The sequence below is a fragment of the Nicotiana tomentosiformis genome, chromosome 4, assembly GCF_000390325.3.
Source record: "Nicotiana tomentosiformis chromosome 4, ASM39032v3, whole genome shotgun sequence".
Lineage (NCBI taxonomy): Eukaryota > Viridiplantae > Streptophyta > Magnoliopsida > Solanales > Solanaceae > Nicotiana > Nicotiana tomentosiformis.
Genome location: NC_090815.1, coordinates 25,714,416 through 25,742,386, shown reverse-complemented (window position 1 = coordinate 25,742,386; position 27,971 = coordinate 25,714,416). Strand labels below are relative to the sequence as shown.

General features: G+C 34.0%; 2 protein-coding genes and 2 long non-coding RNA genes across 5 annotated transcripts; 2 read left to right on the top strand and 2 right to left on the bottom strand.

The window, feature by feature from the left end:
* The first annotated feature begins 4,914 nt into the window (after positions 1-4,914).
* Positions 4,915-5,426, top strand: LOC138910609 (uncharacterized). Of its 2 annotated transcripts, XR_011415742.1 has the most exons (3): positions 4,915-4,967; positions 5,064-5,188; positions 5,268-5,426. It is a non-coding gene; the product is annotated as an uncharacterized lncRNA (long non-coding RNA). The 2 variants fall into 2 exon arrangements; XR_011415741.1 differs by lacking the exon at positions 4,915-4,967 and having other exon boundaries at positions 4,974-5,188.
* A 3,102-nt stretch (positions 5,427-8,528) lies between these two features.
* Positions 8,529-9,176, bottom strand: LOC138909388 (uncharacterized). Its single transcript, XM_070200584.1, has one exon. It carries the CDS (start codon positions 9,174-9,176, stop codon positions 8,529-8,531), a length of 648 nt encoding a protein of 215 aa, XP_070056685.1.
* A 5,916-nt stretch (positions 9,177-15,092) lies between these two features.
* LOC104086831 (kirola-like) lies at positions 15,093-21,880 on the top strand. Its single transcript, XM_009591175.4, has 2 exons — positions 15,093-15,386; positions 21,582-21,880. Exons 1-2 carry the CDS (start codon positions 15,200-15,202, stop codon positions 21,839-21,841), a joined length of 447 nt encoding a protein of 148 aa, XP_009589470.2. The 5' UTR covers positions 15,093-15,199; the 3' UTR covers positions 21,842-21,880.
* Positions 16,540-21,474, bottom strand: LOC138908915 (uncharacterized). The gene is made up of 2 exons (XR_011415325.1): positions 21,150-21,474; positions 16,540-18,334 (listed from the first exon to the last, which is right to left on the bottom strand). It is a non-coding gene; the product is annotated as an uncharacterized lncRNA (long non-coding RNA).
* Positions 21,881-27,971: the final 6,091 nt, after the last annotated feature.

Below are 27,971 nucleotides of genomic sequence, written 5' to 3'. Positions count from 1 at the left end.
CCATATTCTAAACATATTTCTTCAAAAGGAGATTCATATTCACCACCCCTATCACTTCTTATCATTTTTACTTTCTTGTTAAGTTGCGTTTCAACTTCATTTTTGTATTGCCTGAATGCGTCTATTGCTTCATCTTTACTATTCAGTAAGTAAACATAGCAATATCGAGTACCATCGTCAATAAAAGTTATGAAATACTTCTTTCCACCGTGAGATGGTATTGACTTCATGTCACAAATATCTGTGTGAATTAAGTCTAAAGGATTTGAATTCCTTTCAACTGACTTATAAGGATGTTTAACATACTTAGATTCCACACATATTTGACATTTTGATTTTTCGCATTCAAACTTGGGCAGTACTTCCAAGTTAATCATTTTCCGCAAGGTTTTATAATTGACATGACCCAAACGTACATGCCATAAATCATTTGACTCAAGTAAGTAAGAAGAAGCTGAAATATTATTATTATTTTCAACAACCATTACATTTAGATTGAAAAGGCCCTCGGTGAGGTAACCTTTTCCCACAAATATTCCATTCTTACTAATTACAACCTTGTTGGATACAAAAACGCACTTAAAACCGTGCTTAACAAGAAGTCCAGTAGAGACTAAATTCTTTCTCATTTCGGGAACATGAAGAACATTGTTCAAAGTCATGACCTTGCCAGAAGTCATTTTTAGAAATACCTTCCCATATCCTTCAACTTTTGCTGTTGAAGCATTTCCCATATAAACTGTCTCTCCGGGTTCAGCAAGAGCATAGGTAGCAAAAGCCTCTCTAACTGCACAAACATGGCGAGTGGCTCCTGAATCAAACCACCACAGTTTAGGATTTCCCACCAAGTTACATTCAGAGAGCATGGCACACAAGTTATCAACATCATCATGGTTTACTACCATGTTTGCTTGACCCCTTTTCTTGTCTTTCTTCGGAGCACGATACTCCTTAGATTTGTGTCCGGTTTTCTCACAGTTGTAGCAGTTTCCACTGAACCGCTTCTTGCTTGGGTTGTATTTCGGACCAGAAGCCTTCTTCCTCTTTTTGTTAGCTTCAACAATATTTGCTCCCATCAATTTGGTGGAAACAGAACCTATGCCAACACTGCTAGTGCAGATGATACTGCTGGGAGCACTAATCAACCACAAAGACATTATCTCACAGAAGAACAATACAAGCAATTGGTGGGACGGTTGAATAAACCTGCAGAAGGTAAATGTTCTACTAATATGGCAGGTATTATATCCTTGTTGTCTAATGCTATCATAAGTAGTTGGGTGGTAGACTCAGGAGCTACTCACCATATTACTTATAATAAGGAAGCACTAAACAATGTTAAAACAAGTGAAAAATAAGGAAGTAATGGTGTGCAATTACCAACTGGTAACAAGGCAGGGATAACACACACAGGAGATGCAGTAATTCTAGGAGGCATGTGCATAAAAGATGTACTGCATGTACGAGATTTTAAGTTCAATCTCTTATCTGTGGCTAAACGCACTAGGGACCTCACTTGCACAATCAAATTCTATCCTGATTTTTGTGTGCTGCAAGGATCTCTACAGTGGCAAAGTATTAGGGATTGGTAAGGAATGTGAAGATCTTTACATATTGAAAGAATGTACAAAGGCAGCAGGAATAACAGTCTGTGTTGTAAAGAAGGAGGAAAGCACCAAGCTATGGAATCTTAGATTAGGACATGCTTCAATAAAATCTATACAACATATAGTTTCACTTCAAAATGATATTAGTGGAAAGGAATTGAAAAACTGTTTTATTCATCCTCTAGCCAAACAATGTATAATACAGTTTCCTACTAGCACTACTAAGTCCACCGGTATATTTCATCTTGTTCACTTAGATGTTTGAGGACCTTATAAGACTCCAACCTATGATAGAAAGCATTATTTTGTTACTATTATTGATGATTTTAGTAGGTATACTTGGGTCTACTTGATACAATCAAAGTGTGAAGTATATGTTATTCTGAAGATTATTATTTTTGTAATAAAAACTCAGTTTGATGTGAATATCAAAATTCTGAGAAGTGACAATGGTACAGAGTTCTTCAATTCCAAATGTAATGAATTGTTGTCCTGTTTTGGCATTATTCATCAAAGCAGTTGCTCATATACACCTCAACGGAATGAGACTGTGGAGAGAAAATACAGACACATTTTAGAGGTATCTAGAGCCTTGTGATTTTAGAGTGGTGTGCCTATTAAATTCTGGGGTGAGTGTATTAGATCAACAATCTACTTGATCAATAGGCTGTCTACAAAGGTCCTAGAAGGCAAAACTCCTTTTACTATTTTATATGGGAATGTACCAAACATAGATCATCTTAGGGTGTTTAGATGTCAATGTTATGCTAGCATATTGCCCAGAAGGGACAAGTTTGCAGCTCGAGCATCAAGGACAGTGTTTATTGGGTATTCTGAAACCCAGAAGGGTTATAGATTATATGATCTTAAAACAAAAACATTGTTTGTCAGTAGAGATGTCAAATTTCATGAATATATATTTCTCTTCCTACATGACTCTCTTGATGACAAGGAACTCTTTCTACAGCTCTCAGAAAATGCTCTATTCCCAGAGCCATCATCCACTCCAACTTATAGTGAGCAAAATCCACCAGCATCTCTTGTCATTGCACTAGAACCTCATCCAAATTCTCTTGAACCTCATGAACCTTCTTCAACAGATACCAACACAACCTCTGCAGAAGAGGATTCAATTCTAGACAATGCAGAGATTACTGGTCCTTTACTACCTCAACGGGTTGATACAGCTAGTTCTTCACCTTCTCAGCCACCTACTCCACCAGCAGTGATTGCTTCTAGACCACACAAACATGCGGGACCTCTAATTTGGCTCAAGGACTACATCACTACAGGCAACCTATTAGGAAAGAGCAAATATCCTATCTCCAATCATGTTACTTATGTTCACTTATCTCCAATATATCAGTCCTACTTGAAGGCCTTCTCAGTTGTCATTAAACCAAAGACCAACAAGGAGGCTGCAACTGATCAGAATTAGGTTCATGCAATAGAACAGGAAATCAAGGCTCTTGAATATAATCACACATGTGAGATAGTAGATCTGCCTGTTGACAAACAAGCTATAGGCTCTAAATGGGTCTACAAATTTAAACATAATGCTAATGGTGGGATAAATAGGTACAAAGCAAGGTTACTGGCTAAAGGCTACACTCAACAAGAAGGACTTGACTGCCATGAAACCTTCTCTCCTGTGGCAAAAATGGTGACAGTGAGGGCAGTCATTGGTGTTGCATCATCCAAAGGTTGGCCTCTGTTCCTCACTCCCTATTCACAAAGAAAATCAACAAAGACATTGTAGTTGTCTTGGCGTATGTTGACGATCTTCTATTAACAGGAAATAGTAACAGGTAATACTGGAGATGCTCTGCTGGAAGATGCATGTACCTATCAGAAACTAATCAATAAACTGCTATATCTGACAATTACAAGGACAAACATATGCTTTACAGTTCAAGTACTAAGCCAGTTTATGCAGTCTCCTAAGGAGTCCCATATGGAAGCAGGATTAAGAGTGGTCAGATACATCAAAGGAAGACCTGGACTAGGGATCCTTTTGAGCAGTAGACAAACCAATACTCTCACAGTATACTGTGATTCAGACTGGGAAGCATGCCAAAATATAAGAAGATCTGCCACATGTTATGTGGTTAAACTGGGAGACTCATTGTTATCTTGGAAGTTAAAGAAACAACAAACAGTGAGTAGAAGCTCCGCAGAGGCAGAATACAGAAGCATGACAGCAACAGTTATAGAAGTGATATGGATTACTAGCTTACTAAAGGAGATAGGCAACAAGATGGAAGAACTTGTACACCTACATTTTGATAGCAAAGCATCTCTACAAATAGCTGCTAATCCAATCTTTCATGAGAGAACCAAACATATAGAGATAGATTGCCATTTTATGAGGAAAAGAATCAAAGAGGAGCTGATCAAGACAGAGTATATACCCACAAAATAGCAACTTGCAAACCTAATGACTAAAGGACTGGAGACAACACAACATGAGTTGGTGCTCTCCAAGCTAGGAGTGTTGAATGTTTTCCACCCTCCAGCTTGAGGGGGAGTGTCAACATAGCTAGAAGAACAACTCAGTTAATGAGTGAGGGGTCAATATGTAATTAGTTAAAATTAGAAGGAGTTAAAAGTAGAAGTTTGTTAGAAGGCAGTTACTTACCATTGATGACTGATTCTTACCTCTGTCCAGCTCAAGTTAATACAAAACGTAGGCCAAACACGAGTTTTACAAATAATAGATCAGCTTGGGACAGAGGAATTCGGATGAATATCACGAAGAGGGGGGAGGTTACACAGGTTTTACAAAAAGGACGTGCCTACAATTGAACTGTTTGACCTTTTGTTGATGCACGATGGATTAAAATATATTTCTAAATGTTGTGGGGTTAAACTAAAGGTAAGTAAATCATATAAAAAAATATCCTTTGTATATTAGCGTCTTAAATATGTCATGTTATTTCTAAAATGGAGTGCTGTTACGGGTAAATCGGGAATACTGTAAGAATTAAAAATATGGTATTAACAAACTAAAAAGAAAAGTAAAATACAATAAATAAAAATGGATTTGAGCATATTCCTGTAAAATATTTCTACTTTTACGTTCAGTAGCTTTTCATTCTCGTTGTTTCCTTATATTGTTCCTTTCTCCGCACAAAATGCCAATTTAACGACTTTACATGAAGGTAACAAACTGCTAAGACTTTTATAGTTGATACGACGAAGGGTAAAACGGAAAATTTACTAACATGTGTTCTCCTCTCCAGTACTACACGTGTCCATTAATAAACAACACCCAACTTACTCTTCTTCTCCTCTGTAATCTGAAAGCATTTTTCTCTGGTAATTTCTCTCTCCATTTTTCTCCTCTTTCTTTCTCTTCTGGTGAGTGGTTGTCGTTTCATTCTTAGCTTTGTGTTCTTTTGTATAGTTAGCAGCATCGATTTACAGAAGCATAACTAATAAATTCAAATATTACAGTCAAGAAAAGGGAGGGAAAGCCCTTTTTTTGTGTGGGGAAAATGCATCAATCGACGAGGCATATTTTCCTAAAACTTCTCCTGGCTTAAACATAACATGCATGTAGCTATTTTTTGTGAATTTTGGTTTGTCTATGTAGCAATTTCTGTATTTATCTTTTTCGATTTTATTTAATGTGATACTGACTATCTCAAATCTTTTTAGATTCTTTTTGAGTTATACTTTACCCTGCATAGCGGCATCTTATGGGGTAGGCATCTAGAAAAGTTTGGAGGAAATGGTGCTTTCCCCTATCAATTGGCTGAATGTGATGTCGGACTGGTGGAGAATTTTGTTGAAATCTAGCACAACGGCATACGACATGTAAGAAATTATTCTTTTGCAATTCTAATTTGTGATAAGTTATGGTAGCAATGCGTTCATTGATTCCAATTTCCATCCATGACTAACAAAGATTAATTGCATTTGCTTATTTCGCCTCCCTCTGAATTATTAAGCATTTTAGAAAAACATATTTTATCAATTCATATAGGAGCATAGCCGAATACAACTAACATAGAATTTGGGATCTTCATTAGGTTACTTGCACTGCGAGTTCTGCGATGAAATATGCTATTACTGTTATATTTTGGGTCATGAAAAATGCACTTTAATACACCATATTAGCTTCAAAGATTTACAGATGATATTCTGTCAACTTTTGCACCATAATTTTTGTTATACTACTAAGTTTGTCAAATTTCTCAAATCTTTTTTATGGTTTTGATATTTGCAGTTTTAGTCTTTTGCCTGCTTTTACTTAACTTCATTCTGGAATTCAACTAATTAAGAAATAATTAATATTAAAAGTGACATACTTAAGTATGTTTGAATTCAAGAGAATGATGAACCAAAACTAATACAATGTATTTCAGCATGTAAACTCCCTATATCAAGCCATAGAAATAATATATACAGACACTCATTGGGTGTCTCAACATATACTATCACGATCCAAAATCCCACCACAGGCGTCGTGATGACACTTAGTCTCTAAGACTAGGTAAGCCGATTTTAATAACAATTCAAGCCATTTTTTTAAAAACATATAATCTAATACAACCTCCCAAGACTGGTAATACTGAGTCACAAACTCTAACTGAATACATGGAATGATCTCGAGGACCGAATGTACAATACTGTTCGAATAAGAAATTAACAGTACAATAAAATGGAAAGACCCCAAGGAACTGGGACGACCAAGCAGTCCTATCTTGAATCCTTGCGATCATACTCTAATCTCTGTCCGAATCCAATATCTCCAATACCTTGCTCTGCACAAAAATGTGCAGAAGTGTAGTGTGAGTAGAAGTGTAGTATGAGTAAACCACAGTCGGTACCCAGTAAGTATCAAGACTAACCTCGGTGGAGTAGTGACGAGGTTGTTGAGGTTTTATTTTTTAAGATGTAATATTCTTAAAATGAGGGTGAATGGGAAATGGAGGAAAAATGAAATTTTGAGTAAAATTTTAAGTTTCCCCCTCTTAACAATGAGACATTGTCCCATATTGGAAGTGGAAGACATTTTTGGTGGGTATATATATAATTGCTCTTCTTGTAGCTCTTAAAGAGTTAAGAAGAAAGCAAGCCTCGCGCCGTCGTCGTCGTCGCTCGCTCGGCTCGGCTTCGGCTTCGGCTACGGCTACGGCTACGGCTACGGCTACGGATTCGGATTCGGATTCGGATTTGGTCAAATGATTGATTGATTAATTTTTTGGACCAAATTTATTTGTTAATAGTAAATATTAACGTAAGATTATCCGTATTTGTAAACAGATATTTTTCAATCCGTGTATTGATAATTTGGCAGCCGGATAATGGTCTTCCCACCATGAAGTGCTTGCTCCACAAATATGAAGTGCTTGCTCCACAAATATGTAATGCTTGATCCACCATGAAGGGTGGACGTTTGGTCTTGCACTCCTTCTTGGCTGCTATATATATATGAGCAGCAAATGTTGAAGAAATACTCAACTCAACATACAATTCGCTCAACAAATTGGCTATACATTGCACTCCTTCCTCTCAGAACTTCCATACGTTTTTCTGAGTATATACTCCTTCGTTCTGCATTGTTTTTTAACTTCAAACAAAGCAACTGTAAGTGTGATTTGCTACCGAACTTTGTGTTCGCCGAAACACTGGGGTTTGAAGTACCGCTACACCAGTGTGTTATTCGTTCTATCCTGGGAGGAAATAATCCATTACCTTGGGTACTAGGAGGGGATTAAATTCCTTAAGGAAACACTGTGAATTCAGTGGGCTCGAATTTATTATTATTGTTTCATTACGTTAACTTATATTTTGCAGAATTAATATTTACAAATACAGCAATACTGACCGGGAATAACAATCTTAAGGAATTTAATATTTATTTCTGTACTTGTGTTATTCTTATTATTCTGCAAACTAAAACCTTTGTAGTTTGTGTACTCCCGTTTTGGAGAGTTAAGCCTTCGTGGCGTTTTGTTGGATATTAAAATCTACGTGATTTTTACTCCAGTTTGAAAACGTGTATTAAACGTTTGTTTGTGTCATTCTTTTCTGAAAAAGATGATGACTGAAAACGAAAACCAAGCTGTTCCGATGGCGACTGCCAACGCAACGACAAGCCGAACACCGGCGTTGGCACCGGCAGAAAAACCCGGAAAATTTTCCGGGATTGATTTCAAACGCTGGCAGCAGAAGATGTTCTTCTACTTAACTACGTTATGTCTACAGAAGTTCATCAAGGAAGATGTTCCTGATCTGCCGGATAAAACTCCAGATAATGAACGCTTTCTCGTGATTGAAGCGTGGAAGCATTCTGATTTTTTATGCAAGAATTATATTCTTAGCGGACTGGATGATAATCTGTATAATGTATACAGTAGCATGGAGACATCCAAAGAATTGTGGAATGCGCTTGAAAAGAAATATAAGACTGAAGATGCCGGGATGAAGAAATTCGTTGCCGCAAAATTTCTGGACTACAAAATGATAGATAGCAAGTCTGTTATTACTCAAGTCCAGGAATTGCAAGTGATTATTCATGATCTACTTGCTGAAGGTCTTGTAATCAACGAAGCATTCCAAGTAGCAACAATGATTGAGAAGTTGCCTCCGTTGTGGAAGGACTTCAAAAATTATTTGAAACACAAACGAAAGGAAATGTCCCTTGAAGATCTCATTGTTCGGTTGAGAATCGAAGAGGACAATAAAGCTGCTGAAAAGAGAGGCCGTGGAAATTCAAAGCTTCTTCTTACTCTTAAAATCAGTTGGATATCCAACTATTTTATAGCAATTCTCTTTCAAGTGACCTTCGTATCCACAATGTTCACAGATCAACCCAGTTTTCCTTGGCTTAAATCCCTGAGTCTTCCCTGCTAACATAGTTACAAGATCTCTGTTGGTATCTGTCACACCTAATGTCCTCTGACTCTCTTCCTATGTAACAATGGCATATGCCTCATTTACAGACACCACTGGCCTTCTCAGCAACACATTACTCAGCACATTGTTGTAGTTCTCATTTAGCCCCATGAGGAACTGAAGCAATCGTTGCTGTTCTAAATGAATCAACGAAGGCCTAGATTCTTCACAATCACAAAAAAATTTAGGTGTCAACACATCCAATTCACTGCATAAATCTGTCATTTTAGAGTAGTAAGTAGTCACTGAATCAATGCTTAGTTTTAGTGAGGCTATTTCAGTCCAAAGGTGATAAATCCTTGTTAGTCTACACCTATAAAAAATTTCTTTGAAATCACTCCATACTTTCCTAGCATTAGATGCAAAAACTATGCTTGGCATTAGCTCACTCACAACTGTACTCCCAATCCACGACAATATAATCGCATTACACTTCTCACATTGCTCTGCTAATTCTCCCCTATACATGCTCTTAACACAATTTCCGTCCACAAATCCAAGCTTACATTTACCCCTAAGAGATAGTTTCATTGCCCTACTCCACAGGGCATAATTTTCTGGCCCAGTTAGTTTTATAGGAATCAAAACTAGTCCTGGAGTATTGGATGCTTGTAGAAAAAGTGGATGATTGTGTTCGAGTAAGGTTAACTTTTTTCCTGCCATGTTTGAAAAATTAGGGCTTCGTATGACTTCAATTGCCGGAATTTCGTCGGATTACACACCGGAGCTTCTGTAAATCACGATCGTCGCTCTGATACCATGTTAACTTGAGCTTGACAGAATTAAGAATCAGTCATCAATGGAAGTTCTATAGTGCGACATGCAAATCAGTGCACACCGACTCAGTAGCTAAGAACAATCTCGAGAGAGAAGAAGAAGTAAAGAGAAGATCATTTTCATTGCTCTATCAATTGATACAAGTGTAAGTTGTTATATAGAAGAGGAGCGCACTAACTTCCTTCTAACAAACTTCTACTTTTAAAGTTTTCTAATTTTAACTAATTACACATTAACCCCTCACTCATTAACTGAGTTGTTCTTCTAGCTATGGTGACACGTTGTTATCTTCCTAAAGCTTCTGTAGGGTACTGCAATGGGTAAGGACAGAAGTCCTTATGCATTCTTCTTCACCAAAGAACTAAGCTAAAAGAAAGATTTGGTTTTTCTTCTCTCAAGATTTACTTTACAAAACGGACCCTCTTAATAGTAAGCTACCCCTGAAACACGTGTTTTGACTATTTTTGTTATTCCAATGAATGATTTAAACTGCTAGAACGTGGCTATTACGTAGGAAATGCCATCATTCTTTGCACCCTCTAAATGACCAAGAAATACAATTAGTTCCCCAAATAAAAAGGTCTGAAATACGTCCCTTACTTTGCCGCCGCTTCTATAGATAGCCTTGGCACCCTCAATTAATATATTTAAAAATATGACTTTACAATTACACATAAATGCTGTCACAATAAAATAAATGCATCAACTGCTGTGTCATAATCTGTTGACAAGCGAAGTCTGGGTTCATACACTACAAATATATTCCTCCGTTAGCAATTTATGTGATATACTTTCCTTCTTAGTCAATCTCTAAAGAGTAACATTATTTTATATTTAGTAATAATAAATTTTAAAATGCTAGTTACTAGGGTGTACATGGACCGGGTTAGTTCAATTTTTATCAAAGCCAAACCAACTATATTGGTTTGGATTGGTTCGGTTTGTCGAGTTTTTCGAACTTTTTTGTTGCATGAATATTATTTCAATTTTACTTTGTTAAAGTTATAGATAATATTTTGATAAGTGAATATATGTTTAGTAAAAATTGACAAACATATATATGATCCATTAACATATTTCTATGGGAGAAGTTTTTTAGTAACACATGTTAGTTATTTTCTTAGTCGTCTAACAATAATTTTTTTTATTGATGCAAGCTTTCAAGGTTAACCGAATTTAATAATTAAACATTAAAATCAACATGATACCAAAATAATGATATATTTTATTTAATTTTAAATTATCGAAATACCATTTCAAATTCGAAATACGTGTGGGAGTATACTGGGTTTGTTATTGTTGTTGTACGATTTCAAATTCAAAAAAGATATAAGAAATCTTGACATATGAATATGGAAGAATAAAGAGATAATTGACGCATTTCAATAACACTTGATAATAAAGTGACACAACCCATTATTTAAAGCAAATAAAAATGAATGCACTTCATAGTTCTACAAAATATTACATCTCAGGAGAGGATCCCAAATATTTTTAGACATTTTTTTATAGAAAATTATATATAAAGTTTTAAAAGTATATATAAAATTATATATTTATATGTCGGTTTGGTTCGAATTTTTTTACTCAATACTAAACCAAATCAAACCAAACCTAATCGGGGTTTTTAATCGGTTTGGTTTGACTTTTCGGTTTGGTGCGATTTTCCAATTCGGTTTGAACACCCCTACTAGTTACCTTGAATGAGATAATTTATAATTACACAAATATTTATAGTTTATTTTAGATCATTTCACAAGTCTATCTTTCTCTTTTATACTAAATAAGACCCCGAGTTATTCGTCGTTTAAAATGTACTTTTAATACTTTAGTTCGTTACCGAAATCCAACTACATCCTGATATAATGCGATCCTTAAATCTCTGTAATCCGTAGTCTGAGACTCAAACTTATCCATCGTTAAAAGTTGACCTTGTACGTATTACATATCACAGTTCCATTTCCTATTTCGTTTATATCTCATATGTAAACAACTTCTAAAAATCTCAAATTATATAGAGCCTCTCAAACACTAAGATACATTAAAAGTTAATGAAATTTTTCGAGGTATTACAAGAATAATTATAAACTTTTAGTTTTAGATTTTGTGTCTTAAGCGCAGGGCTAGAGGTGCGATGTTTCACCTATCATATAATAAGGTAAAAATGTATTTCAAAGTTTTTTTATAAATAAAAGTAAAATTAAGATATGTATAAAAAGCATGGAAACTGCAATAAATGTATCGTACAAATAATACTCAAAAGAAAATTTAAGAAGAAAGTGTTTTGAACCATCACCCAAAGCGTTTATGGAAATTATGGGGTGGGCAATCCGTGTGTGGGTTAATTTTACACATGGTCACTAAATTTTATGTCACGACCCGAAATTCTCACCTTCGGACCGTGATGGCGCCTAACATTTCACATGCTAGGCAAGCCAATGTTAGAATAATATTAGCCATTTTAAAATAATTTTTAAATTTATTAATAACAAAGAAATAAATGCGGAAGTAAGGTCTGAAATATAGTGAATAATCCATAAAAATAATGGTGTCTAAATACCATCTCAGAATTGGTGTTACAAGTGCACGAACTTCTAAAATAATACAAATAAGGGTCTAAATAAAATAAAATTGTCTGGAAATAAACACACAGCTAAAGAAAAGTAGACGGGTACTTCAGAATTGCGGACGCCGTGCAGTTATACCTCAAGTCTCCTCCGGTAGCTGAAATTCAAGCAATTCGATATACTCAATACGAATCATAGGAATTAATTCCATATGAATTTAATAATTTTTCGGATAAAAATTCGAAATTTATTTAAATATTCGACAATGGGACCCATGTCTCAAATTCCGGAAAAACTCACGAAATCCGAACACCCGTTCCGCTATGAGTTCAACCATACAAAAATTATCCAATTCCGATGTCAAATGGACATTCAAATCTTAAATTTTTATTTTTGGAAGATTTTATAAAAATCTGATTTTTTCCCCATAAATTCACGGATTCATGATGTAAATGAGTATGAAATCATGAAATATAATCAAAATAGGATAAGTAACACTTACCCCAATGCTTTCCCGTGAAAATCTCCCAAGAACCACCTTACCCGAGCTCAAAAGTTAAAAATGGTTGAAAATGGGTCGAAATCCCATTTCTAGAACTTAAGTTCTGTTTTTTAGCTTTTATTCATCGCGATCGCGAAAATTTGTACGCGATCGCGTAGAACAACTTTACCGAGGTTTATTTTACTCTTCGCGAACGCGGGAATGGCTTCGCGTTCGCGAAACACATTTTTTGTACGGCTGCCACTTTGCTCTACGCGAACGCGACATCACACATGCGAACGCGAAGCATAACCCCGTAAACCTACGCGATCGCAGACCGTTTCATGCGAATGCGAAGAACAAATTTGAGTACCCCATCTTCTGCCTCATTTCCTCTTCGCAAACGCGAGGACTCGACCGTGAACGCGAAGCTTTGCACTTCGACCCTTCGCGAATGCGTGCCCTCGGTCGCGAACGCGAAGCACAATTGTGCCAGTCCAACTTTCCTCTTTGCGATCGCAGGAATGGCTTCGCGATCGCGAAGCACAAAACACCAGATGACAGCAGAAGCTAAAAATCAGATTTTCTAAGTTCAAAATCATCTCGTAGCCTATCCGAAACTCACCCGAGCCCTCGGGGCTTCAAACCAAACATGCACACAAGTCCGAAAATATCATACGAACTTGCTCGCATGATAAAATCACCAAAATAACACATAGAACTACGAATCAGACACCAAATCAAAGGAAATTTTCAAGAAAACTTTAAAACTTATATTTTCACAACCGGACGTCCGAATCACGTCAAATTAACTTCAATTCTCACCAAATTCGACATACAAGTTATAAATATTATAGTGGACCTATACAGGACTTCAGAACCAAAATACGGACCCGGTGTCAATAAATCTAACATCAGTAAATTCTTAAAAATTATTAAGCTTTCAAGCTTTTAATTTTTTATCAAAATTCCATATCTCAGGCTAGGGACCTCAGAATTCGATTCCGAGCATACGCCCAAGTTCCAAATCACGATACGGACCTACCGGAACTGTCAAAATACTGATTCGAGTCCGTTTGCTCAAAATATTGATCAAAGTCAACTCAGTTGAGTTTTAAAACTCCATTGCACATTTTAATCCATCTTTCACATAAAAACTTTCCAAAAAATTATACGGATTACGCACGCAAGTCGATGAATGATAAATAGTGCTTTTCGAGGTCTTAGAACACAGAATTACTTATTAAATTTAAAGATGATATTTTGGGTCATCAAACTTTACCTTTTGTATTAGTAAAACTATAGAGTTATTTTTTGTCTTACTAAAGTAACATACCTTTATTTAGTAAAAATAGCACGGGCTAGCCAGTTTTCGGACTTGTAATTGAAAAATAGCCAGCGTTTGCAAAATTATTGAAAAATAGCTATTATTTTGCTTCAATACGGACCGGTCCAACATAATATATTAGAGATTGGTGCACCTGTGTATGAACTTCCAGCATATTATGCTGGAACTCCAACACGAGGAAAGTTCGAGCATAATATACTGGAGATTGGAGCACATGTGTATGAACTTCCAGCATATTATGCTTGACCAGTATATTATACTGAAACTCGAGTATATTATGCTGGAATATTTTCCGTAATTTAAATAATGTTTTCGTTCAAATTTATCTTTACATGAAAAGTGGTTAAATTTCGATTACTTTTGAAATTGTGACTATTTTTCAATTACCACTTGAAAATCTTGGTAAGTTTTTGAATTTTTCACCAAAGTTACAAAACTATTTTATATCTCGTTAAAATAATTGAATTATGTGTTAATTACTTGAAAAGCACAACTCAACAGAAAATCAAATTTTCGGCACTAAAATAACTCGCCGAAAAATTCAAATCTAGAATTTATATCTTTATTTAGAGCTAAGTAAGCCTATCGAACTAACTATACCCTAAGACTAGCAAACATGGAATTTCAACTTGGACCAAGACCCTCATGAATAGAACCGGATCCGTATTCTTGATGGTTTAATAAAAAAATTACAATTATTGCAGCAAGTTAATTATTTATCTTTTTAAATTATCAATTTTAGTGTAAATATTACAATTGATATTTAAGTACTTAAGCTTAAGTGCTGCACTGGTAGATCGACTTCTAACTAAATTTCTTTTGGAAAGTCAGAGAAAACAGTATGTAAATTATTTTTCCAAGAATAAAATCTGTTTGGGATTTTCAACGGACAAATAGTGAAATGGTTTGGGTTAGTTTACGTACATCGTAAATCTAATAGCAATTCTGGATTCGGATGTTAACCTTAGTATCAAGTTGGCAAAATTATTAAAATGAATAACTGGAAAATGACTCGCTCGAAATTCGTTAAGATTTAAAATTTTATTGACTTTCTGATGAGTTGTATTTTTCGAGCAACTAGTACATAGTTTTATGACTTTAATAAAACCAAAATAAATTTGTAATTTTAATTTACTGGTACAAATAGTAAAGTTTAATAACTTTAATCGTGAGACAGAATATTTTGTGACTTTATTGATACCCCAAAAAAAATATTTAGTGACCGTGTGTGAAATTAATCCTCCAAATGCCCACCCATTTATGTTCGTATCGCATTTATGAACGCAAACACATTATTCCTAGAAATCATGATAGTAGCTCTCATAAGTTAATGAACAAAGAAATCGTTGGTAAAGAATAAGAAAAAACTCCTTTGTCAAATATATGTCTTTGTCCAATTTTATTTAGAAGCTTTTCATGGATAATTAATTCTATATAAGGACTACAAGTTCTGAATATTTTCTAACAGACTTGCTTTCTTATCACTATCTGTTGCTATTCCTAAGAAGAAAATATGGGTTTGAAAGGCAAGTTGGCTGTTTCAATGGAGGTGAAATGTGGAGGACACTTATTTCATGACCTTTATCAAACCAAACCTCATCATGTATCCAACATAAGCCCCAATAAGGTCACAGGTTTTGATCTTCATGAAGGCGGGATTGGAGAGGTTGGTTCTGTAGTTACCTGGAAATATAAGGAGGGTAAGAACAAAAATCTATTCCCTTTATATGATTCGATTTGATGAATTTTCAACATAAATGAAATTCCATTCTTTTTCTTGTAATATATAAATAAGGAGGAACATGAGTTCATTTGTCAAGGAATAAACAAGACTCACATAAGTAATATTGGTTATGTGACTCAAATAGTAAAATTTCTCATATATGCATGTTCCAATATTGTCTCACATTTTTACGGTCTATGTTACCCGGATTCTTCAAAAGTGTCATGGGTTTTGTGTTGGCTCTTCCAAAGTTATTCATTTTTGGAGAATCTGACACAGTTACAACAACATTCTTGGAGGACCAGCTACATAAATTCCATTTATACTGAATTTCTCATAACTTTTAGAGAAAAAGAAAATATAAAAAGTGAGAAGAAACATAATAAATGAAATAACGATTATCAAGATTCAAGACTCATACCCTAGTATTATCGATTAAAGTCTCTCACGTAGGAGCAATAAGTATGTAGAGGAATCTTGTTGTCTACCTTCACTTTCACCTTCACCTTCCCCTTTCCCTTGTGTAATAAAAAAAGAACTTTAAAACCAAATACTAGATTATTTATTTATTTTTGTAAAAGTTGAGCTAGGGTTAACGCCTCTTTATATTTTTGGATCCACTACAAGAAAATGGGACTTTAGCGAGAGGAAATCTGGTCGTTAAAAGTCCAATTCCGGTCGTTATAAGTTAATAACGATCAAAAAAATCCGGTCGTCACCGGTCGTTAAAAGTCCCGACGTTAAAAGTTAACGACCGGATTGTAACCGGTTGTTAAAGGATCTTTAGCGACGACGTAATTTTCGGCCGTTATACATGCTTTTTAGCGACATGATTTTCCCCTCGCTAATTTGTTATCCAGACGTTAAAAGTCTTTAATAACAACAATGTACTATGTCAATTCGAGTGCTTTTAGCGACCGATATTCCCTTCGTTAATTGTATAATTACTTTTAATAACCAATATTCTCTTCGTTAATAGTCATTTATCTGTTTGAGAAGCCTGTCGTTAAAGAGTTTTAATGACCACATTTTTCTTCGCTAATATGAAAATGTAATAAATATAATTAAAATTTTTTAAATTATATGAATAGTAATAATTATTTATACGCTTTCATACACGCTTAACAACATTGGAAAATAAACCAAATACTTGATATCTTGTTAATACAAAGAACTAAAGTATCATATTTACGAGAAACCAATCCAAATTGTAACAAACCCATCTTGCTAAAATTATGAAAAGTAAAAATAATGCAAACCCAGATAGGAGACAACTAGAAGCATAAAGTGAGGTGAGTTAAGCATCATTTTAAATAATTCCTAAAAAGAATAAAAATAAAATTGCAACATATATACATAAGACAGTGTCTTTAAACCATCGATGACGAACCAAAAACCTCTTGAACTTCAACTTGCTCTACACTTTCTTCAAATATAGTTTCTTCGGATTTCAAATTTTTGATCCGTTTAAATAACAAATTTATGCGAGTTTAGTATCAAAGAATAAATAACTAAAGAAGAAAATAAACACTTTAAAGGGAAAATGAACAGATAACACCTTAAATTATTGAATGCACAGATAGATAACCATATTCACGAGAAGTAAGTTGACTAGCCAAAGAAGTGATAAGTTCAATTAAATTCTAGCCAAGTACCAGACTAACTTATACCAAATTACCAAATTATTATTGGACCCAAAATATACTTTTTCACCTTTCCAAAATTTTCCCCGACATAAAACCAAAACAAACGTCATGAATCTTAACCAATGTTCTTGGATACCATTTGGCAATCTGCCACCAGCTTACGAAAAAATAAACTAGTACTTATTAAAGGGAGAACAATGACCAAGCATTTAAGAAAAGAAAACCTTAAGTCTGTCTGCAAGATGGCTAGTGTAACATGTCTTTCACCACAATGCGTAATTTTTTAATTTATGATTATACGACTGGAGGACTCCGTATAGCATTCTAAGTTTCAAGTCTTGAAGCCATATTCTTTAAAAGTGTGGAGATATTAGATAGAATAGCTGATTCTCCATTTCTTTCCAACTAATGTCTTCTCAACTATGGAAGAAGATCTCAATAATAGCTTAAAATCTTTTAAACTCTTATCCAAGGTATGAAATATATATGACATTTTAAATACCCAAGATTGTATCAAGGCCATGAAGAGTTTAATTGTCATTTGATTACAAAGATTACTAGAAGTAACATGCAAAGAGATAAAAAAAATTACCAGAAGAGCAATTTGATGCTACTCATAGTAGATCAAGAAAAGAAACCAAAAGCTCCAATTTTTACAAAGAGAAAATAATAACTAAAAAATCATAATCATAACAATAATAGTTATAATAGTTGTAGCATTTTACTAGTAACCATAATAACAATAATTATAACAACAACATACTAACCAACAAAGCTCGTGATTTTATCATCAAGAAACAAACAGAGAGAATTAAAAAGAAGGCAACAATTCAAATGGAAATAAAGCTAGAAGCTAAAGCAGAAAATTATAGAAAAGAACAAAGAAAAGTAGAGTACCCTTTAGTTATTTCAAGAAAATTGCAGGCTCAGAGCTTAAAATGATATGACAGAATTGTTCTGCTTTGTGGGTATTCTAGTTTCTACTAAAAATGGTGAGGTAGAAAGAGAGATAATAATAAGTGTAACAGGAAAGAAATAGAGATAAGATCATTGGAGAGAGAGTATAATTTTGGACTATTCCGTGTACTATTAAATGTGACCTAACCAGCTCACGTGTTCCTGAAATTGCATTACAGCATTTGACGCATGGACAACATATTTCGTGTATTTCTCCCAATCTTTCAAAAGCATAATCCAGAAAATTCTCCACCTCAAGTATGTAAGCGTTATCAAGTCGATCATGAATAAGTTTCATCCATTGCTTATCAGGTGCCATAATCTGGTGCATGCACAAAATTAATATACATATATATTCAACCAAAAAATATTAATATAGCAATAAACAAGAAGTGAACACAAGCGAACAAAATCATATTATTCACCCTTACTAAGGAATATTAATAAATCTATTTTCGAAGATTATTATTATAATCCATTTGAACAATTTCTCACATCAACCATTTCATTGGCCTATAACCTAAGTAATAGCCTTAATAGTTTTACAATAAAGGATGAATAAATATGTTAAATTTCTAGTAATCTTGATAATTGAAAATATGTTATGGTAACGATTTTATAAATAAGCTACAAATCAGGAAAACTAAAACAGAATTTACTTTGTATTGATGCTCTTATAGTGTGATTGTTGATTAAGAAAATAGTACCTTAAATTACCTTTAGAATCTTATCTTGGTATAGAAACTAAAGAATGCTCTATCTTTTATTTATTCTCTTAAGGCAATACACTCCATCTCTATAACTTCTAACAGAGAAAACTCTCTATATACACTATCCCTTGGCGAAAGATCATAACTAGACAATACAGAAAACCATTGTAAGAGTAAATGTAGCAACATAAAAAATATCTAAAATCTAGTCAATATACAACTATAACGAAAGTATTAGTGTTATCTATTAGAAGAGAGGAATCTAAAGGCAATAACATCCATAAGGAATAATAATTTTTACTGATACATCACCACCACCAGCAACAACATACCCAGTGTAATCCCACAAGTGGAGCATGGAGAGGGTAAAGTGTATGCAGATCTTACACCTGCCTTTAAGAAGACAGATAGGTAGTTTTCGGTAGACCCTCGGCTCAGGAAGGAAAAAGGGGAGGGGCAATAACAAGCAAACCGATTTGACACCGAAGCGAAAATACAAAACTAGCAATAGGTAATGCAATCAGAAAATCGAAATAAAAGACAATGGCAAGTAGTAACACGAGAATAGATACATTATAATATTCTCAAGTTAAGTTGTTCCAAATCTTAATGAGTAGCTCGTCTTGAGAATCAAGGGCTTGTAATAAAATGAACAACAATATGGTTGTAGATGCAGGACTTTATCAGGGTAATTTTAAAAAAGGTCTTCTTAATTTATACAGTTCCAGATGTTAAAGTAAAATTCAGCATCAAACATTCTTCATAATACCTTTCTCTATTTGTGCAGCATGCATGCCCATACTACTTTCAATTTCAACTTAAACTTTGCATGGACAGGCAAAATAAAGATGAATATACTTTGTAGTCTGGGTAACTAAACATATTTTAATTTTTTTTATTTTGCTAAAGGTGGCAATTTATTAGAGCTAGTAGCAAGAAGGTACTACAAAACACATAAACTTTTACATAATACTTCAACTCTTTTATGTAACATATCAGGTAAATCTAGGTATAATCAACACTATCCTATATCAAACTATAGCTTTGTCTTAGAAATATTTAATTCAAACATTTATCAGCTACAAATGCCAATAATTCACCTCAATTGAATATTCAAATTAAAGGAAAGGAAAGGCAAATTATCAGGAAAAATGAGCTCAAAGCATGAGGAATAATATTAAATTCTAAACTACCCCTTATTAGTAATGCTTCTGCAATCTTCATTTTAAACGAATATGATACAGATATACTGTATAACTGAAGAGAAAGAATACTATAGAAGGAAGCATGTGATAAAAAAGGATTGGAGGATTTAAAGTTTAACAAAATACTTCACCTGAAGCTTAACTTTTATGTCCAAAACCATATGTTCTTTAGTAATACACCACTCACCAATATTTTAAGTAAAAAGTGCATTCTTAATATTCATACAATAAGACGTGATTTTCTAATTGTTTCAACATTTTATAGCACATAGCACGTGAACAAAGTCATCATTTACTTCAAGTTCTCTGTTAACATGATTCTTAAAACTAAGGGACTCTAAATATGGAGTAAATGTTAACAGAGATTCTTACCTTAGTTTTAAGAATCATGTTAACATGATTCTTAACATGATTCTCCAATTAGCAGAATTATCAGTATAGCTTCACTTATATGATTCTTAACATGATTCTTAACATGATTCTCCAATTAGCAGAATTACCAGTATAGCTTCACTTATATGTCATCATGTTGGTAATAAATCTCATCCATGACTGTATAGCAATTCAGTAAAATAGTATATTTTTAAGCTCTTTGGGGTAAAAGAACAGAAAAGCTTATCATTAATTTTATTGAAATCCAATGGAAACACATAGGTCATAGAAAAACTTTTCCAAAACTAAATGCAAACAAACCCTGTAAATTCTGCTTAAGATATAACTTTGTTAGTTTTCCTTTACTCTTTCTCTTTTATAAGCTATAGAATAGTTAATTAGACCATAACTATGATACACATACATATCGACATGGTTTTTAGTGGAAGTGGATTTCTCCTAATTTTGCTTCAAAAATAATTAATAATTTTGAAGACCATAATTTAGACTTCTCATACAATAATAGTCTTGTTCAAGAAAAGTAGAAGAAATAGGGATGCTAAAACGGAAACAACAGAAAAACTGAATGTAATTCAAAATCAAACCCAGTTCAAAAATAATCTGCTCTATAAAAGAATACACACAGTTGACATATAACGAGCAATATTTAATAAATAAATAAATAAAAGCAACTCTTGTACATTCATCAGCAATGTTAAAATTTGAATATAATTATAAAATTGTAGTACATGTAATTATATAAAAAAACCAATACATGAAAAACAAAGAGATAATTGGAGTATAAAAAAGATACCCAATTTCACAATAGTACTACAAGATTAGAGCTTACCTTGAGAAGAAGAAGAATGAAATCCTAGGTTGTAGAGAGGAACACAAGGCCTGATGCTTCACAAAGTTTCAACTGCTCAATTTCACTTATACCCTAGCTTTGTAATTCCTATGATAAAAAGAAAGAAAAGTGGGAAAATTATGGGTTTGGGCAAAAAAAGAGGGAAAAGTGGCGTGAGTGGGCTGATGTTGAGCAAAAGATAGGGAAACGTTAGCGTTATTTTTATTTTTTATTTTTAACGACCGGATTTATGAATTTTAAGGATCGAATATTTTTTTTGTTAATATTAAACTAAAAATTAATTTTAACGACCGGAAAAAAAATGTGATCGCTATTAATATACCTATAACAACCGAATTCATGTCCCTTCGTAAAAAACTGGTCGTTAAAAGTCAAAATTCTTGTAGTGATCTCTTTTTATAATGATTATAGATGGAAATGAGAAGATTGCTAAGTGTGTCATTGAAGAAGTCATGGATGATGAAAAGAAATCAATCACATGGAAAGGGATAGAAGGAGATCTCTTGGAACGGTATAACGCTTTCACTGTTAACATTTCCTGCGATCAGCATTGGATTACATGGACATTTGTGTATGAGAAGAAAACTGAAGACACCCCTGAGCCTCTAACTTTCTTGGGATATGTCACTGATCTGACCAAAGATATAGAGGCTCACCATGTCGAGAAATAGAAGAACCCGGGCTATTTGATATAGCTGATAATAATATATGTGGTTTGTGTCATGAGCATTGGACAATCTGTAGATTCTTATTCCTTTTTATTCCAAAAAGGAATAAAATCAGACAATACTCATAAAAACAAACTTGAAATGCCTCAACATTATATGATCAGTTTCAAGAGTTGCCAGTTCACTTATATGTTTTATAATGCCACTTTGCCTTAGAATAAACAATCTGGATGAGATGACCAACACTACTAAAAATACTGCTTTCACTAGTAGAAAAATGTTAATTTCACCAAAATTTGCGGCTGAATATTGAATGGTCACTAATGCGACTAAATTTGCGACTGCAGTAATCGGAAAATGATTTTACTTTTATTACCTATTTTCCTAAAATAATATTGACTGCTATTCCGACTAAAGCGGTGGAAAAACAACGCGGGAATTTCCCCCTTCATATTTGCGACTAATTCAGTCACAAAGTAAAAAAGTCAAAAAAATATGTTGACCAAAAAACTTGTTAGTTCCCAAGTACACGCAAGTATACATGACCGTCAAGTAATAAAGTGACTCGAAAGTCGGATGTCGAACCCACAAAGACTTAGATTAACGATTAACTAAGCAAGCTAAAATCAGTTAATTGTCCAAGATAATCAAGAGTTTGATTTTTCTATTACAACTACTATTGCAAAATTTAAACACGTAACCAAGGGAGATATAGATTCCAGGATTGTGGTCGGTTTATATATCCTATTGAGTTCGTAATTACACATGTTAATCCAAATTATCTATGATTGCTAGTTGACCGGATCATTTATATAAATAGCATGTTCCCACAATATTATCCGTCTATCCATAATATATCAACCATATATTCCTATGGTCTTGAATCTATAATGAATGAATATAATACGGTATTCAACTAAGCAAGACTGTTAGGTATATTCCTATCCTAACCGCGAAATCTTTTCCCGAGCCCACGGGTTCAGAAACAAGCTCTCTCCAATTCTACTCTAATCTAAACACGTCTTTCCCAACCATAGCATAGATAGTAAATAGAACTCAACAACTAGCCAAACAATTAAGCAATTATGCACAAAATTAGAGAAACAACCAAAGATGATAACTCGAATTAACGGTAATATAATTAATAAACTTCAATATTTATGACAACCACAACCCTAGAACGTGAAGTTTAGCTCCACATAGACATGGTAGCAAAATAATAAATCATCAAGAAAAAGTAAAGATTACTAAGTTTGATGGAAGAAAGATGGAATCTGATGAATTACGGCCTCCACGGCGGCTCCGTGCTCTCCCTAGGTCTAATCTCGGTCTCTTCTCTAAAAATGGTGTTTAATGACTATTTATATGTGTAGGGAAAAGACCCAAACGAAATAACCAAGTCCAAAATAAAATAGGAGATAAAATAGGCTTTAAAAATTCGGAACATCATTGCTACAGGCCTCGCCTCGCGAGGCAAAACGCCTTATCCACCTCGCTATACCCCGGCGGCGCAACCTCTGACGCGCGGTTTCCACTGTGGGACGTGAAGTATTTCGCGAGCAAAATTCGTTACTACGCATGTTTCTGTTTCTGCTTAGTTTCAATTCCTTTGCTTTGCATAACTTTTCCTTCTTTCACGTTTCATTTCTGTTTCTTTATTTTCTATTCCTTTGCTTCTTTCATTTTGTCTTCTTTTGCCGTTGCCTTCAATCATTGTTTCATTATCTTATTATAATATTTTCCATCATCAAATAATCACGAGTCATTCTTGTAGCGCATAAATTACACATAAAATCTCTACTTTGCTCCCAATTTCGTATTCAACGTACCTACACATAAAATAGACTCATTTAAACACAAATATAATATAATTTAGTATTAAAGTACTTAAATGTACGGTAAATAATGTACTAAAAATACGGAATTATAGCCAAACATCACTACCTCATACTTAAATATTGCTTGTCCTCGAGTCAACTAACAATTCACGCTATCCTTGAACACTTTATTTTTATACAATTGAGGCACACTACAACAATGGCCATGGTTGATAGCAACAAATAGTAACAATTAAACCTTAGCATATGCAATCACATACACTCCCCTTTTCTTATGCCATACTTCAAAAATATGCAAACAAAGACAACATGCTCATAAAAATCCTAGCATCAAAAACCAACTCAATTTCACAATGCACTCATGGCTTGAACACCCAACATCATAGAGAGAAGTCTAATTACGTTACCTATCCCCCGTGAGACCATGTGCCCTCACAACAAGAGCAGGAGAGTAAGTTGAAACCATACATTCAAATCAAATGCTCAAATATATTTTAAGGACTCATATATATCAAAGAAAATCTCTTACTCTCACAAAAGAAGTCACATGCTGCAATTGGTACCATAGGCTTGCCCATAATGTAAATCTCTACTAATGTAGGCTCACTCGATCTAAAATCAATTAGGATTTTTTTATGGTTGTAATGTGGACTAAGGGACGGGTAGGATATATTTTAGGAATAGTGGTTAATCCTTCTAAGCACTTTAACACATCGCATGATAAACTTTAAGCGCATAATTTCTCAATCTACTTTAATTTCACAACTTCAATCACTCCCAACAATGTTTCATTTTTCTTTAAGCACTACTTTAAATTATATCCCACTAGCAAGAACAAGACAACAATTTATTCACCTATATTTTTTTTCTTTAATTTCCGCTAGTGATGTATTATTTTACAAAACAAGTGCACCTTTTCTTCCCTTCATTGGTTCCACTCGTAAGCCACCCCACATTTAGTCCCTTCTTACTTCTTTAGCGCTCATTTCACAATTAAAGTACTTTAAGAGGTAAAAGGATCAAAACAATGTCAATTTAGAACAAAAGAGGTTTTAGGCTTGTAATGTTAGTGCCAAATAAAAGTCTATAAGCTCAAAATGGTTAACTAGGGATATATTTTATTTGTGATAAGCATTAAACTCAAAAAGAACAAAGATAGCCTAAAATTATTTTTCAAACCGATTATCACCTAAAATTTCACTTCGACTCCCATATCGGGTAAGTTCTAGACACAAGTACAATGACATGGACTATACAAAAATCTCACTTCATACATAACACATTGTCACGACCCAAAATTCCACCACAGGCATCGTGATGACACTTAGTCTCTAAGACTAAGTAAGCCGATTTTCATTACAATTCAAGCCATTTTTTAAAAACAAAAAAATTGAAACTAACAGCGAAAATAATTACAAATATAACAACCTCCTAAGACTGGTAGTACTGAGTCACGAACTCTAACTAAATACATGAAATGATCTCAAGAATCGAATACTCAATACTGTTTGAATAATAAATAACAGTACAATAAAATGGAAGGATTCCAAGGAACTACGATGACCAAACAGCTATACCTTGAATCCTTGCGATCCCACTCTAAATCTGTCCGAGTCTGATATCTCCAATACCTGGCTCTGCACAAAAATATGCAGAAGTGTAGTATGAGTACACCACGGTCACGGTACCCAGTAAGTATCAACACTAACCTCAATGGAGTAGAGACGAGGTACAGTCAAGACACTTACTAGTCTAATAACCTGTGCAATATAATATACAAAATAATAGGAACAAATAACAATAAGGGCAACATAAAACAACAATTGATATGCATAGCAAGACAACGAAATACCATTAATGTCGCTCAACAAATAATAAATACAAGTACACCCAATTAAATCAAATTATTCAAATAAATATCTTTCACATATAATTCTTTCAAATAACTCTCTTTCAAATATAATTTTCTCAAATAATTATCTTTCAAATATAATTCTTTCAATAAATCTCTTCAAATATAATTTCCTCAAATAAATATCTTTCAAATACAATTTTTTCTAAATAAAAATTCTTCCAAATAAATATTTTGAATGTAATTCTTCAATTAAAAAGTCACCATGTGACACCTCATTTCGTAATCATAAAAATACGGGTCTCAGCCCATTTTCATATTTTTCGTAAAAACGAGTCTCAACCCATTTTACATATCTCCACGGCACTTCGTGCCCATAATTAAATCATCATATTTTTCCGGCACCTCGTGCCCTCATTTCATACCACAACTGCACGGACAATTCATGTGCCAATATCCTCATTATTTACTCCCGGCACCTCGTGCCCACATTTCATTTAATAATCCACATGTCAATAGTCACATGCTCCCAATTTCAACATCAATCAGATTGTTATCAATTTACCAACAACAAGACAAATTGCACAAGGTATAAAATTAAACACAAGAAAATCACATGAAAATTATCAACACCACAACATCACATATCGTCCCTGACAAGAGCCACCCTTATCTCTCCTATAGCCACCCTTATCACTCCTATAATAGCCTCCCTTATCCCTCAGCCCTGACAATATCAATAGCCACCCTTATTGCTCCTATTGCCACCCTTATCCCTCTTATAGCCACCCTTATCGTTCCGCCCAAATAATATTTCAACAAACACAACAACAGTGAAAATGCCACCCTTATACCCACATAATATCAACGGTGAAATGCCACCCTTATATCCTCAAAATAATAATTCACACAACACAACAATTTACACGAGAAATTATCACGGCAACATAACAAAATCAATTCATATTACAATTTGCCCAATGGCCACAAACAATTCCAAAGATACAACCAAATCAATTAATTTCACAACAAATAGCCCAAGACTCCACACAATGTATATAAAACCTCAAAAACATTCAACAGAGATAGAAAATAATCAGCATAGGGCAACACCTTCATTAGTCCAAATTTAGATAATTATATTAACACTTCTTTTTAAACTTGCTTAATTAAATATTTGCATAGGGAAAATTCATAATGAAATTAAATTCCAAGAAATATCAAATCAGCAATACTCACGAAATTACATACATTTTCAAGTAACAATCACATCAAATTGTCATATAAAAACAAATTCAACAACAAGGATTTAGGCATGGCAATTAGATGATTTAATAAATGCCAGCAATTATCCAATTTACTACACAATAATGTCTAAGACTTTAATCCAACAAAATTTGCACATATAAGCCCGAGTACGCACTCGTCACCTCGCGTACACGGCTTTTCACATTTCACAAATGGCACATAAGACTCGATGCCTAAGGGGTAATTCCCCCACTCGAGGTTAGGCAAGACACTTACCTTTTTGAAGTTATGCCGATATTCCAAAATTTTTTTCTTGTTTAAATTGACCTCCAGACCGCTCGAATCTAGTCATAATTATTCGATACAATCAACAAAAATTATAGAATCAATCCCATAAGAAAATACTATATTTTCCAATAAAAATCTCAAATTAACTCAAACATTCTCCCATGGGGCCCACGTCTCGGAATCCAACGAAAGTTACCAAATTCGACAACCCATTCAATTACGAGTCCACCCATACCAATTTTATCAAATTCCGATAACAACTCGACCTCCAAATCTTAAATTTTTGTTTTTGGAAGATTTTGCAAAAATATTGATTTTTCTTCCATAAATTCATGGATTCATGATGTAAATGAGTATGGAATCATGAAATAAAATCAATATAGGATAAGGAACACTTACCCCAATATTTTCCCGTGAAAATCACCCAAAAATCGCCCAAGAACCTTGCTCCAAAAATCCAAAACGAAATGAAGGAAATGACCATTTTTGGTCCTTAATTTTCTACCCATCCGTGATTAAAAGTCCATTTTCCGTCACTAAAAGTCCATTTTCCGTCACTAAAAGTCCACACTAGAATTTGCTTGCATCAGCCTTCATTCAATCGATCGTCACTTTATGTACAAATGTCCAAATGATGAATGGTTTAACTTTATGGAAACTATAATCAAAGGACTACAACTTTAATGTTTTGATAATTTTCTGATTCCTTATGAATTGCTAGATATAAGCTTCCAAAATTGGTTCCACGCATCAGAAATTCCTGGCGAAACTGCCCTACCAGCCTTCATTCAATCCATCATAACTTTCTGTACAAATGTCCAAATGATAAATGGTTTAATATTCTGGAAACTAGAATTAAAGGACTACAATTTTATGTTTTAAAAATTTTCATATTACTTATAGATTA

What these genes read in the sequence shown, in the direction of transcription:
- LOC138909388 (XM_070200584.1), bottom strand. Translation starts at nt 9,176, where the DNA reads ATGGCAGGAAAAAAGTTAACCTTACTCGAACACAATCATCCACTTTTT.
- LOC104086831 (XM_009591175.4), top strand. Translation starts at nt 15,200, where the DNA reads ATGGGTTTGAAAGGCAAGTTGGCTGTTTCAATGGAGGTGAAATGTGGA. An exon ending in TACCTGGAAATATAAGGAGG is followed by an intron (nt 15,387 to 21,581) that starts GTAAGAACAAAA and finishes TAATGATTATAG; the next exon opens with ATGGAAATGAGAAGATTGCT.